This window comes from Myripristis murdjan, chromosome 17 (assembly GCF_902150065.1).
Source record: "Myripristis murdjan chromosome 17, fMyrMur1.1, whole genome shotgun sequence".
Taxonomy (NCBI): Eukaryota; Metazoa; Chordata; class Actinopteri; order Holocentriformes; family Holocentridae; genus Myripristis; species Myripristis murdjan.
Window position 1 is genome coordinate 34,697,526 of NC_043996.1, and position 14,695 is coordinate 34,712,220.

General features: G+C 41.8%; 1 protein-coding gene and 1 long non-coding RNA gene across 2 annotated transcripts; one reads left to right on the forward strand and one right to left on the reverse strand.

The window, feature by feature from the left end:
* The first annotated feature begins 1,637 nt into the window (after positions 1-1,637).
* On the forward strand, positions 1,638-6,148 carry LOC115375412 (tripartite motif-containing protein 55-like). Its single transcript, XM_030074803.1, has 6 exons — positions 1,638-1,670; positions 2,365-2,537; positions 3,511-3,688; positions 5,077-5,172; positions 5,866-6,099; positions 6,143-6,148. Exons 1-6 carry the CDS (start codon positions 1,638-1,640, stop codon positions 6,146-6,148), a joined length of 720 nt encoding a protein of 239 aa, XP_029930663.1.
* A 38-nt stretch (positions 6,149-6,186) lies between these two features.
* Positions 6,187-14,492, reverse strand: LOC115374968 (uncharacterized). Its single transcript, XR_003929683.1, has 3 exons — positions 14,481-14,492; positions 8,283-8,287; positions 6,187-6,250 (listed from the first exon to the last, which is right to left on the reverse strand). It is a non-coding gene; the product is annotated as an uncharacterized LOC115374968 (long non-coding RNA).
* Positions 14,493-14,695: the final 203 nt, after the last annotated feature.

The following is a 14,695-nucleotide window of genomic DNA, read 5'->3' on the forward strand; positions in this document are numbered from 1 at the left end:
TTATGTTATTGATCTGAATTTAATTCAATAAAGGAAAAAAGTGACACATTCTGAATTAAAATGAATTTCTATGAATAAAATAATGAAACATCTATCCATCTATCTGTCTAGCTATCTATCTTTCTATCTATCTATCTGTCTGTCTATCTATCATGTCTTTTATTGTCTTTTGCTGTTATTTAATATTTATTTAATCAACTTCTGAGTATGGGTCTATAAACGAGGAGCTTCTCTCTGTCTGTCTCTCGCTGAGGAGCCGAAACTGAAAGCAAACAGATTCAAGATTGATGACTGATGACTAGTGATTACACACACATCACACACACATCACACACATCACACACATCACACACATCACACACATCCCCTCTGCCACAACTGGACTGGACGACAAAGTGGCCAATTTTAATGTGAACTTTGTATTTTGCACTTATTTCATCGAGTGTCGATCTCAGTACCTCTTGTCTTGAATGAGCGACTGGATACACTGTAAAAATGTTTTTTTGTCTTATTTCAAGTCAAAAATGTCTTATTTCTATTTCAACTACCTCATTACACTGAAAATAAGACATGATAACCTGAGAAGTAACTTTTTTTGAGACAATTTTCACTTGTTTCAAGTGAAAATTTGCTTCAAACAAGTGAAAATTTCATTGTTTCATCGGCAAAATTTGTTTCTTGTTTCTAGCTAATTTTCACTTTTTCCACTGGCAAATTTTGCAAATGAAACAAGCAAATTTTCACTTTTTTCAAGTGAACTTTCACTTGTTTCAAGTGAAAATTGTCTAAAAACAAGTTACTTCTGAGGTGTTCATGTCTTATTTTAAGTGTGATGAGATATTTTGACTAGAAATAAGACAAATAATCTTGGTAAGATTTTGCGTTTTTGCCTTGTATTTGACTTTCCCTTTGGGGATGAATAAAGTTTTATCTCTCTATCTACTGATCTGTCACGTCCCGCCCCGACTTCCTGTGTGCACAGGAAACGCATCACGGTGCAGGAAGTGCGGCGGTCAAAGTGCTGTTTCACCGGGACGCCGAGGCCTCGTGCCGAGTCACAGGAGAGAAACCAGACCCTGCTGATGTGTGTGTGTGTTATTTTATTTACACACACTGTAATACTACCTCCACACACACACACACACACACACACACACACGACTCCACACGCTGCCTCGCACACAGGGATTAACCACACTGGATTAAAACACGACTCACTTACTTATTATAAACACACAACTGTCTTTAATGTGTGTCTGTATGTGTGTGTGTGTGTGTGTGTGTGCTTTCTAGTGCTCTAATGTTTGATGTCTTTGGGCTTTTCCCAGGCAGGGATTAAACCTTCAGTCACAGACTAAACTGGATTAACTCTACACTCACTCTCTGGATTTTAATCTGGATTTAGATTTAAACAAACACAACTTCCGTTAGTTTATGTGTGTGTGTGTGTGTGTGTGTGTGTGTGAGTCACATTCTTATTAAAGCCTGTCAGTGTGTCAGTGTTCATCTGAATGTGTGTTTGTTCCCGGACAGGGATTAAGCCTACAGTCCCAGACTAAACTGGATTAACTCTGAATTCACTCTCTGGGTCATGGATCGACATCAGTCTGGATTTTAATCTGGATTTAAATAGTCTGATGTCCAGGTTTGAGATTAGTGTCAGTCCTGAGGTAAAGAAGGCTTGGATTTAAAGCTCCTGGGTGGGATTAACCTTTTCTAGAGCCAGTCCAGGTTCTGTGAGCTTCAGAGATTAAAACGTTAATCCACTGTTGTTTTGCAGAATTAAATGTGTAATAACTGCACATGCTGTGTTTGATGTTTGTGGAAGCAGCAGCTGCGAGGTCTTTGTAATAAATCTGAGTTTCAGTTCCTTCTGGATTAAATAAATCTGTAATTCCAGTCTCAGAGAAAGCAGAATTCACTTCAGATTTGACGCCGTTTGTCCTCGCTGCATTTTAACAGCTCCTTTATTCTCACCTCATCTTTCATCCATCACATTAAAAAAAAAACTGCCAATGGGATGAGATAATGTGAGATAATCCCACTTTTTTCCAATCTTTATTTCTTATAATCCCACTTGTTTCCAGAGTTTTCTTGAATCAAGTCATTTTCTTGATCCTGGTGGCTAATCTGCCTCATCCTGCCTGTTTCAACACATTTAGACTTACTGCGTTGGGAACAAGTGGGATTATCTCAGATTATCTCATCCCTCTGGCAGATTATTTTAAATCGTGTTTTAATCCTGAAGATGAGACTGAGCGATTCGACGCAGCAACACAAAAACAACAAAAACGACTGAAAGTGAGATGATCATCTTGGGTGATTTCAGATTTTCCTAATCCTGTAATCCTAATCCCCGGCCAGGCGTCCAACCCGTACCTGACGAGCCGGAGCGGCGGCACCGTGACGTCGGGCGGCCGCTTCCGCTGCCCGTCCTGCCGCCACGAGGTCGTCCTGGACCGCCACGGCGTCTACGGCCTGCAGAGGAACCTGCTGGTGGAGAACATCATCGACATGTACAAGCAGGGCAGCAGCAGGTGACACACACACACACACACACACACACACACAGAAAAATTATTATTTAAAAAATTAAAAAGCTGTGAAGTTTGAGCGACCCCAGAGATTTTGTGTTTGTATTTTTCCTGAAATAAATAAAAACAGGCTGAATTTATGGCTGAGGTGGTTTTTCATTTGCACCGCGAGTCGAGCTCCGCTTAAACCCTAATCCTAATCCTAATCCAGGAAAATAATACATCAAATAAAAAGAATAAATAAACATTGTACTTATAGGCCTACTGTAGTTTTCCTCCAGGTAAATAAACAGAATAAACACCAGAGCCAATGTTCCCTCCAGATCAATAAAACCAAATAAAGTAAACTAAACTCCAGTAAAGGTTTCCTGGGCTCATATTTGGTCATATGAACAGTGGCGCCCCTCGTGTGTGAACATTTCATAAAAAATGACAAATTAGTAACTTAATTGGTTTTTGCGCCACGTCATAAAAACCAGATTAACGACATGAAGGGAAAAACGAAAAACTAAATAAAAATAATCACACACACGGATCTGGTTTCTTCTACAGTCTGGATCCTCTTAATGACCAGGCAGATGTTTCATATTTACACCCAATCATTTTCATCATTTAATCATTTAATAATGTAATAATCTGATAATCTAATCCTGATGTCCAGATTATAAAACTCTTTGTCTGACAGCCTGCAGCCAGAAGAGACAAAATAAAACAACAAGCATTTTATATTTGAGGAGGTCTGTCCTCACACATACACACACACACACACACACACACACACACACACACACACACAATGACAGGAAGAGTCCAGTCACTGATCAATATCTGGATCAAATGGACTGATCAGTTTAGAGCCTTTAGCCTCACTGACTGACGCTCAGTGCTGCTCCCCGCTGGACAGAGCACTGAACTGCAGGCTGCCCTTTTACCTGTGTGTGTGTGTGTGTGTGTGTGTGTGTGTGGCCCCTGGCAGCAGCAAGCCGGCCCCGGAGCCGCCGTGCGAGCAGCCGACGTGCGAGGAGCACGAGGACGAGCGGATCAACATCTACTGCGTGAGCTGCGGCGTGCCCACCTGCTCGCTCTGCAAGGTGTTCGGCGCCCACAAGGACTGCGAGGTCGCACCGCTCAACAACGTCTTCCAGAAACAGAAGGTAGGAACCAACCGGCCTCTGCTGCTAAAACTGCAACCAGCTGGGAAAACACATTTTACTAAAACTACAACCAGCTGGGAAAACACATTTTACTAAAACTAAAACTACAACCAGCTGTGAAAACACATTTTACTAAAACTACAACCAGCTGGGAAAACACATTTTACTAAAACTACAACCAGCTGGGAAAACACATTTTACTAAAACTAAAACCAGCTGGGAAAACACATTTTACTAAAACTAAAACTACAACCAGCTGTGAAAACACATTTTACTAAAGCTACAACTACAACCAGCTGTGAAAACACATTTTACTAAAACTACAACCAGCTGGGAAAACACATTTTACTGAAACTACAACCAGCTGTGAAAACACATTTTACTAAAACTACAACTACAACCAGCTGTGAAAACACATTTTACTAAAGCTACAACTACAACCAGCTGGGAAAACACATTTTACTAAAACTACAACCAGCTGGGAAAACACATTTTACTAAAACTACAACCAGCTGTGAAAACACATTTTACTGAAACTAAAACTACAACCAGCTGTGAAAACACATTTTACTGAAACTAAAACTACATCCAGCTGTGAAAACACATTTTACTGAAACTACAACCAGCTGGGAAAACACATTTTACTGAAACTACAACCAGCTGGGAAAACACATTTTACTAAAACTAAAACTACAACCAGCTGGGAAAACACATTTTACTAAAACTAAAACTACAACCAGCTGGGAAAACACATTTTACAAAAACTACAACCAGCTGGGAAAACACATTTTACTAAAACTAAAACTACAACCAGCTGTGAAAACACATTTTACTGAAACTACAACCAGCTGTGAAAACACATTTTACTAAGACTAAAACTACAACCAGCTGTGAAAACACATTTTACTAAAACTAAAACTACAACCAGCTGTGAAAACACATTTTACAAAAACTACAACCAGCTGGGAAAACACATTTTACTAAAACTAAAACTACAACCAGCTGTGAAAACACATTTTACTAAAACTACAACCAGCTGTGAAAACACATTTTACTAAAACTACAAATACAACCAGCTGTGAAAACACATTTTACTAAAACTAAAACTACAACCAGCTGTGAAAACACATTTTACTAAAACTACAACCAGCTGTGAAAACACATTTTACTAAAACTACAACTACAACCAGCTGGGAAAACACATTTTACTAAAACTACAACTAGACTTAAGTGGAAACTGAAATTACAAACAAAATAAAAACATAAACTGTGGGCTCGCTGCAGGTTCTCACAGAAACACAAAACACCGGCTTTAACACGACATGACATGAAACACCCCTATCACTGCTTGGTTTAATGTGTGTGTGTGTGTGTGTGTGTGTGTGCAGGGCGAGCTGACTGACTGTATCTCCATGCTGGTTGGGAATAACGAGCGGGTTCAGGCGATCATCACTCAGCTGGAGGAGACCTGCAGAGCCATCGACGTGAGTTAAAGGGACAGTCTGCCATGTTTCCAGCGCTCCTGTGTGACGTGACCTCTGTGTGTGTACCTGAAGCCAGCGGTGTTCAATGTGGGGTCCAGGGACCCTCAGGGGGTCCTCAGCAAAAAGAAAACTAGTTCAATTTCATTTCATTTAAAAAAAAAAAAAAAATCTGTTCTTTAAAACATCATTTTAATTTTTATTAAAATAGTTTCCTTGTGACTTTTCAAAATAATTTGTTGCTAATTGTCAGGTTATTTCTTGTTACTTTACTCGCTTCCTTTTTCCAATGTTTTTGCAAGAAATCAAGTGCATTTTGTGGAGAAAAAAAAATTGATAAGCAAATTAGCATAATAATAATAATAATAATAATAATAGTAATGATAACTGAACATTAGTTTAAAAAATTAGCAAAAAAAAAAAAAAGAAATGAGCAAAAATTACTTTAAAAAATTAAAACATAAATGATATGTTTAAAGGCAGTAATTTATAAATAATAGTCAGAGTCGGCCCCTCCAACCGCCACCAGCCAGTTTTCCTTTCCTAGGACAGCGATGCAAAACGTCACCATCGCTGTCCTAGGAAAAAAAAAGTCAGCATTTCTTCTCGTTAGATTTCTTTTTTTCTGCGTCTGTGATGTTCCTCACTTCCTATTGGATGTGGTGCTATCGATCTGGCATTGTGATTGGCTGGCAGGAGAACGGGCGCAGGCAGAAGTCGAAGGTGTGCGAGACGTTCGACCACCTGTACGCCGTCCTGGAGGAGAAGAAGGGCGAGATGACGCTGCGGATCAACGCCGAGCAGGACGAGAAGCTGCACTACATCCGCAGCCTGAGGAGGAAGTACAGCGACCACCTGGAGAGCATGGCCAAGGTGCTGGAGAGCGGCATCCAGACCATGGACGAGTCCGAGATGGCCATCTTCCTGCAGGTGAGGAGGGGGCGGGGCTTAACGCTGCAGCGCTCAGGTGTAGCGCTGAGTCGCCTGCTTCCCTGTCAAATAAATAAAATCCCACAGAAACCAACACCAACAAAGAAGATTATCACAATATAAACAACAACGAGTCCCGGTTCCCATTTTTCTAGGAAATGAATCCTCTAATTTCTTGTTATTTTCCTGTTTGAATTGGAAGGTAGATCTGGCAGGTTAGTGTCTGAGGGAAACGTCCACACAGTAACCTTACGCCAGGAAAAAAAAAAAAAAAAACACCTCATACTTTCAGAAATAATTGTGAAAGTAATACAGTTTTTTTCAATTGCTTACACACATTTTCAAAGCTCTGTGTCTTTTTCTCAAAACTTTACACACAAATTCAACTACTGCTAACACAAAATGCAAAAAGCGCCCCCTATCTACTGCAAAATGAAACACAGTATTCAAAATATTGTAAACACATCTCAATAGCAAGCATTTGTCTCACATCACAAACACATTTCCCATTGTGTCACATACTTGTGCTCTAAATCTAAAGCTCTTTTGTTTCTATGGATTTTCTTGATATATTGCCATATAAGAGTGAAAATACAGTAGCATGCAAATAGAAGTCAACACAAGCAATAATGGAACCAAAAATATTTAATTTTCTGAATAAATCAGTTGCTGTTGTGGATGCAGCATCGTACAGCATCAAAGCAAAGTACACCAACCATCACATATGGAGGAGAGTGTGAGTGTGTGTGTGTGTGTGTGTGTGTGTGTGTGTGTGTGTGTGTGTGTGTGTGTAACTGCAGGTTCGGGGTGAAGCGTTCAGCTCAGACAGACGGTACCCCACATCTTGACCAATCACGTGTGGCTTTCGCAGAAAAAATAACCAATCGGCTACTGGAAAAAAAAAAAAAAAAAAAAAAAAAAACAGCTCCCAATCAGGAGAGCCGGTTTGTTCGTGAACGACCCGTCACTCTTCCAAAGCGTCCTCCACGAACCTGCGTCTTCCTCTGACTCCCCTGGCTCTCTCTGCATGTTATCCATTGTTCAAGGCAGATAGTTTGACCTTTGACCTCTTTATAGACCTATGTCAAGGAGTGATTGGTTGGTGTTCAGTAAAGCAATTATTGTTTACACATGTGAGGACAGAGTCTGAGGCACTGATGAATAAGTGTGGCATTTTGATTGGTTGTGTTTGAAATGGGAAATCAAGTTACTTCCTGATAGATTTTTGTGTGTTAGCTAGAGAATTGTGTGCACTGATTTGCAAAAAGTGAATAGCTAAATTGAAAACTGTGTCAAGGCTGAGAATTAGTTTATGGTTTTGCTGATTTGAGGTGAAGTTGTGAGGTTTGAGTGAAAGAGTTTAGAAATAGTGTGGTATATAAAGGTTTTGTGTGTAAGCAATTGAAAAAAACTGTAAACTGAACTGATTGACACACCTGGTAAGAAAAGGGCAGGACACAGGCCTGGAGGGGACAGATGATTGGCCGAAACACAACAAAGACATGCAACATGGGGGCGGGGCTAATGAGACAATGCAGGGCAAGTGTGAGGACAAACAAGCTGACAAGACTATGGAGGAACAATAGAGACAAAATGAACACAGCAGACTAAAATATAATAAACATTATAACTGCTGTGCAGCAGCAATGGTCAGGGCCAGGCAAGTTTAGGCAATTCTGAGCAACAAGAAGAGAATAGGAAGACGAAAAGAAAGGTGGTGTTCTAATGTGCATTTTGTATCAGCTGAGGCTTGAACTCACAGTTTCTGGCAGGAAGGACAACACTCAAATAATAAACACTCAACATTGGCAAGTGTCAGTTCATGTGAGGCTTCACAAATTGACTAAGCCAGTCACATGACAGCAGCCGCCTATGGATAGAAAGGCAGATTTCAAGCCACTGTAAAATAAATAAATAAGTCATGAAGACAAAAATCTGACAATGATGATCTGGACCTTTCTGCAAAGTTTGGTGAATTTTCACACGTGGGAATGTTGCACAAGCTGAGGCTTGAACTCACAGTCTTCGACACCGAGGCCTGGCCTCTGTCTCACTGAGCTAAAACTTCCCATTGTTACAGTTGGCTGTATAGTTCAATGCTTCATCCATTATCCAATGTATTACATAGTTCAGGGCAGCTTGGCTGCTAAGCAGAGGACAGATAAAGCAGGAGCCAGATGTACTTTCTCTATCTTGTTATTTAGGTCTGTTGCATTAGATACACGCCCAGTCAACATTCACACACATAGCATCACACATTCCAGGAACAAGGCATGGACAGTGGTTGGCCTATCCATGTCCGGGTAACTGGCCAATTATTCTCAGTTGCGTTTAAGTCCAACCTCTGTACGGGGCAGGCCCAAGCCCAAGAACATAAATGTGCATCATTTCCTGATATCGGGGCTCATTCTGACTGAGATCCTGCGGGAGCTCTGTCACACTGAGACCAGCGCTGCCTTGCTTTATATGTGACCATAATAAATATTGCATCAGAAAATTGAAGACTGACTCCAGTCTGTTCTTTTTGGGCTTTCAACAAAAGAATCGGGAGCTAACACCATGTAGCTTCACAAACCGACTGAGCCAATCACTGACCTGCAGGACAGCAGGCAGCCATGCATGGAAAGGCAGATTTTAAACAGCTGTCAAAAATTCAGTTATTAAGACAAAAACCTGAAAATACACATATTGCATCTAGACAGCATGGAGATGTTGATCATTTGTTTTTAACAATGATTGATTTGCTCCATAAGTGAAAAACTGATGTTTAAAAATGCCATTTTTGCATTGACTCCAATTGTTCACATGAGAGCAAAATTCAAAATGCTGTCAAAAATTCAGTTTTTGAGATACGATTTTGAAATTTGCCACACATCATCTAAAATGACTCTAGAATTTTGTCCATTTTTTTCATGAACATTGAAGATTTATTTAGTGAGAATTTGCAGGTATATGTTTACAGTGCCGTTTACAGTCAAACATTTTGATGCACTGTAGGCTCAATTTTTGATAAATCAAAAATCTGAGAAACAACATTTGTGTAGGACAGTCTGAAGATGCTCTGTATCAAATTTTGTGACATTTGAGCAAAAATTGTAGGAGGAGATAGGCTTAATAAGTTTTACAGTTTTTGAAAAAAAAAACAGAGTGATGGACTTCATAATTTGCAATAGGTTTGAGTGCACAAAAGTTTCTTCAGTATTGGGGCTATAGTTTGATGAAAGTTGTGAAGCTGTAGCACATATGGTTGATTTGTTATGAATTTTCAGAGTTTTGAACTTTAGAGGCTTGCTATAGCGCCACCATCAGGACTATTGGCTGGAGTTTGCAGCTGAGGTAATCTGGCATGGGACTGGACCTTTGTGCAAAGTTTGGTGATTTTTCACCCATGGGAAGTATGATTTCCTTGGAAGAAGAAGAAGAAGAAGAAGAAGAAGAAGAAGAAGAAGAAGAAGAAGAAGAAGAAGAAGAAGAAGAAGAAGACCTGGGAATACAATAGTGTCCTGGCAGCACAGCCTGCCCGGACCCTAATGAAAAGCACATTACTGCACAATCAAAGTCACTGAGATTCATTCTCCAACATCATGTCTTTGTTCAGGGCTAAAACCACCATTTCAGCTCTGGGGGGGACAGACATTTTGGGAATGCCTGAACATTGAATTGCTAATATATTCTAGCAATATTTTGGGGGGGGACATTTTTGGAGTGCTTGAACATTGGGGGGGACTTGTACCTCTCAATGTATATAGGCGTTTGGGCCTTGTCTTTGTTGGGGGTCTGGCCAGAGGACTTCATCCACGTCACAGGTAATACTGTATTTACTCAAACTGGGTTGGACTCTTTGTCCTGCTTCCCTCATTGTCATCCCACGAACAAGGACATGGTGTACAATAGTTGCCCAGATTTCATCAGTAATGATAGTTCTTGGTCTTCCTTGGCCTCTTCCTCGTCCACCACCTCTCATACGTACTCTTCCTCCTCTGCCTCTCTGTATGTTTCTGTCCTGTAGATGGATGCACATGTGCCACCTGTGCACTCTGAACTGTCCTTTATCCTGCCCAATTGGTCTGATCACATCATTAGAAATGTGTGTGTTCAGTTTTGACTTGTTGTGTCTAAAAGGTGACGGCTGTGTTGGAGTTGTGTTCACATTTAGCTGTCATTGTTTACAGTTTTGCAACATGAGTGAATGAAAGGGTGAAATGTGTTTAGTGACTGAAAATGTGTTTAAGGTTTAGCAAAAAAGAGCGAATGAGTTTTGCAAATTGTGTCCAAGTACCTGAACAGTGTTTAAGGTCTGGCCCAAAGAGTGTTTGATCGGAAAAATGAGTTTAGGCCCCTGAGAATTTGGTTCAGAGAATGGAGTTTAGTGTTTTAGCAACTTAGAAAAACTGTAATATTAGTTATTTTTTTATTGCATGAAGGGGCACCCTGGAGGGCATTGGATCAAAGCTGATGTCATTCAGGAGTGAGGATGGAGAGAAAGAAGAGAGTCAGAGAGAGGAAGAATGAGGGCAGACAGGAAGGCCACAGGTTGCTCTGATATCAGGTGGAAGTGCAGGAACAGCCACTTGATGCTCCTGAAATGTGTCTGCACAGCCTCAGAAAGCAGCTCGTTGTTCTCCTGCACACAGAGGACAGGATGGATCACAGTTTGCTTTCAGGGCTCAACATGAAAATCCTCCTGTTGGCCCTTCGCACAATTAACATGTCGTTCCTCCCTTCCTCCACAAGGTGGAGTCTTATCCCTCATATTGTTGACTTCCTGTTGTCGCTCCTCCCGCTGAGGAGCCGAAAGTGAAAGCAAACATTTGTCCTGTGACTCCGCCATCAGCGTCTCCGGTAAGACTGCAGATTCTCCATTTTGCTGGAAACTATCAGACTGCAGCCTGAGAAAGCAGCTGTGAGTCTCTCTCTCTCTCTCTCTCTCTCTCTCTCTCTGTGTGTGTGTGTGTGTGTGTGTGTGTGTGTGTGTGTGTGTGTGTGTGTGTGCGTGTGTGCGTGTGTGTGTGTGTGTGTGTGTGTGTGTGACTTGATTTGGGCCGTTTATTGAATAGTTCCGCCTAAAAGCTGCTCTCTGAATCTTTGAACCGTTTAAAGTCTCGACCCCGTTCACACCTGGAAGCGATCAGCTGATTCCGAAACAGGGCGCGTGTTTATTTCTGGATTTTAGGATCAAATCATAAAATCCAGAAAATACCCCCCACCCCCCACCCCACCCCCCGTCCCGTCCCGTCCCGTCCCGTCCTCTCTGTCCCCTCCAAAAAAGCTCGCTCCCGTTATGCTGTGCTCGTACCACAGAGTTACTACGGAGAGCGCTATGGCTCAAAACTGATTTTTTTTAGCGAGTTCTCGCAAAGGCTCAAAACGGAGTATTGTTTTAACCACTTTTATGTGGAGATATTTTATTTTGGAAATGAACTGCAAATGTCGAAAGTGTCTAGTTCTATTTTTAAACTGGGGTAAGAGGACGTATGTTAGTGTTCTTTATTCGTCCACAGGCATCAGGATATCTGTAGTGCCAAAACATTTTAGCCATTGTGTTATAATGTCAACATCAATGTTAATTCCTTACTTTGACACTAAATGAGGAAGTGACGGCGGCGCACAGCAAACAGGGGCCGCACGCCATTTGTCTTTCCTGCCGCTCCTCTCCCTTCAAAATCAGTAGTTAAGGTAAAATAATAATGAAAATTATAATGAGAAGAAGAAGAACAAGGGAGATTATTATAAAAATAAAAATGTAACCCACTATTTTATTATTGTATCAATGGATCTTGCACAGTCATTTCCCAAATCCATAGTTTCATATCTGCTGACTTCCATGTGACTCATGGAAAGCTTGTTGTCCTGAATGAGCCGCTGTGTTTGTGTCAAGGTGTCGGCTCGGCGATGGAGCGATTTTGGAGAAGAATGAAGGGGCTCCCTGCCTCTGAAAGCTCTCTGTCTGGGGAACATGACAGCCAGACCAAAGCTAAGAGGTGAGATGAGGATCTCTGACTGTCCATGACTGTTCTCCATCTCAGAGCTCAGCAGGCAAATCAGCACAGCAGCATTATTCACAGGAAAAGCTCTGTGTGTGCTTACATCATATTTTATTTCTATGTTTTAATGTCAAGTTATTATTTTCTGAGTGTGTCACTAAGAAAGTAAAGCAGATCCCTTCAGTGTGTTCATGATGTTTCTATCAGGATCCAGCAGGAGAGACCAGACTCCCCTGGACCTGGACCTGAGCCCAGCTGTGTGTCCATGAAGAGTGACCATTCTATGGATAAACATATTGAGTTCAGAGGCAGCCTCCTCTCTGAGGATGATGGGTAATTATTTCAAATTGATGATAAATCAGATGTTTTTCTGTCATCAGATTCATGAGATCCAGAATTGGTTTGATCCTTCAGACTCTGTTGACTGAGTTTCCTCTTTCAGAACATCACATCCAGTAACTGTGTGTGTGTGTGTGTGTGTGTGTGTGTGTGTGTGTATGTGTGTGTGTGTGTGTGTGTGTGTGTGTTTGTGTGTGTCCTCCACAGAGTCCAGCAGCAGAGCTCAGAGGTTCCCAGTGCTCAGTCTGCCCAGCAGCATCAAACAGACCTGGCCTCCATATTTAAGGTGTGGAAATGTCCAACAACATAGCGACTGAAAAACAGCCATTCTGCTCTGAATCGTCTCCGTGCTGCTCTCTTCACATCTTTCAGGCTGGATTACAGCAACAAGGATTCATTTAATCTGAGATTAGTTCCAGTCAGAGTCAGCGTTGGAAATGAAGGATGTCCCGTTGTCCTGGGGACGATAAAAACAGCAGCGGGGACACAAATCTACAGTGTCTGGGACAGTACAGAAACTCACCATCACAAATGAAATGATTGTAAAAGAAGTGAAATGTGTCAGTGTGCCTACTGGTGATGAAGGCAGAGCGTCACTGGGAGGCTGTGTCCACATGGTTTGTGTCAGTCACTCTGTCCACAGGGATTAAAAGCTGGTGTCTCTCACTGCTTCTACAGCGCTCAGCTTTTCTTCCATCGGCTCGCTGCCACTTGGCTTTGTAAAATATCTGATGTGAGCTGAGCTGCCTGCAGAACTTGCTGCTTTAGACAAGATTACGCTCACAAGGCTGAATGCAAAATGCCTCCATGTTGGATCTCCAACACGGGCTGTTTGCAGAAATCAGCCGCTTCACACGGGCAGCTGTGCACCTCCGTCCACGGCCCAGAGGTTTGACTCTGTGATGCAGAGAAGGCAGGAAAAAGTGGCAAAGCAGCAGCACAAGAAGAGGACTGATGCTGAAAGACAGTGTGTGTGTACATTTCCATCGGCGTCCACCAATCAGAGACAGGTTTGCATTTGCACTGCAGTTTGTGATGCATTTATTGATCCAGCAGTCAGAAATACAGAGAAAACAGTCACTCAGCCAATCAGCAACAGAATATTGAAAAGTGACTGTGGCCAAACACGTCGGGTGATTTCATGTTTTTATTCAGATCTCAGTGCAGTGAACAAGCAGAACGTCCATGTTGGACCAGAGCGAGTCAGTAAAGTGATGACTTACTGAAATAAAGTTATTAAACCATATTTACTGTGTACAATGAAAAAAGATCTTTAATTTTGGACAGTGGTTGTTCAGTCTGGGACAGCTGAAGGCAGAATTCGGGACAGCTTCCGGACACTGAGGGAGAAATGTCATTTTGAGCCCTGGGAGTTTAGCAAAGCCCGGTTTAAAAAGAGCAGATCAGATTTCAAAGGAAGCAGAGCTCTGCTGCTCAATTCAAAACTGATCCTGATTCAGTTGGTTCAAGTTTACAGATTTCAACTTTCCTCAGCGGATGACAGTTCAGTGAAGATGCTCACTGGGAAAACAGAGGAACAAGTGATCACATGAAGGTTGAGGACTAAAAGCAGACGGACTCACATGCTGTCAGAAGCCAGGAAGAAAAAAGAGAGAAAGCAGTTTGTCTGTTTCCTCTGACAGGGGAACCAGTTTGCTGTGGCTCGCTAACAAGCAGTGAGCTGCTCATCGTGGCTCCACAGACGTTCAAACTTCTCCTCCTCCTCTGAGAAACAGGTTGGGCTGAAGAAATGCAGCAGGGCGGACAAATCCTGCAAGAGAAAAGAAAACAGAATCATTAGAAAAAAGAGACTTTCTGACTGACAGGACAGTCTGTCTCTGTCTTTGAACAACTCCATCATTTTGCTCCAAAATGCAGACATTTTCAAAGTTAAAGCCCCTCAAGTGTAAATTAAAGTTCAAACCAGATCATAGTTAAAGGTCGGTGCAAACCGTGATGTAACTGGGTTTAAAAATGAATCCTCGTTGGTGCAGCCCAGCCTCAGGCTCTTTGACCTGCATTTGATTTTGTGTTTTGTGTCCAAAATTTAATATGGACGTTTAATTCTTTTATTTTTTATGTTGCAGCTGCTGGAGGAGAACATGGTCACCTTTGTGAAGAACGAGCTGAAAAACCTGCAGAGGTCTCTGAGGCCAGATTACCCAGAATGCTTAGAGAGGCAGAGGGAGGATGAGGAGGAAGAGCAGAGGAGGAGCAGGGAGTTTTTTCTGCAGATCACACTGCACTTCCTGAGGAGGATGAAGCAGGAGGAG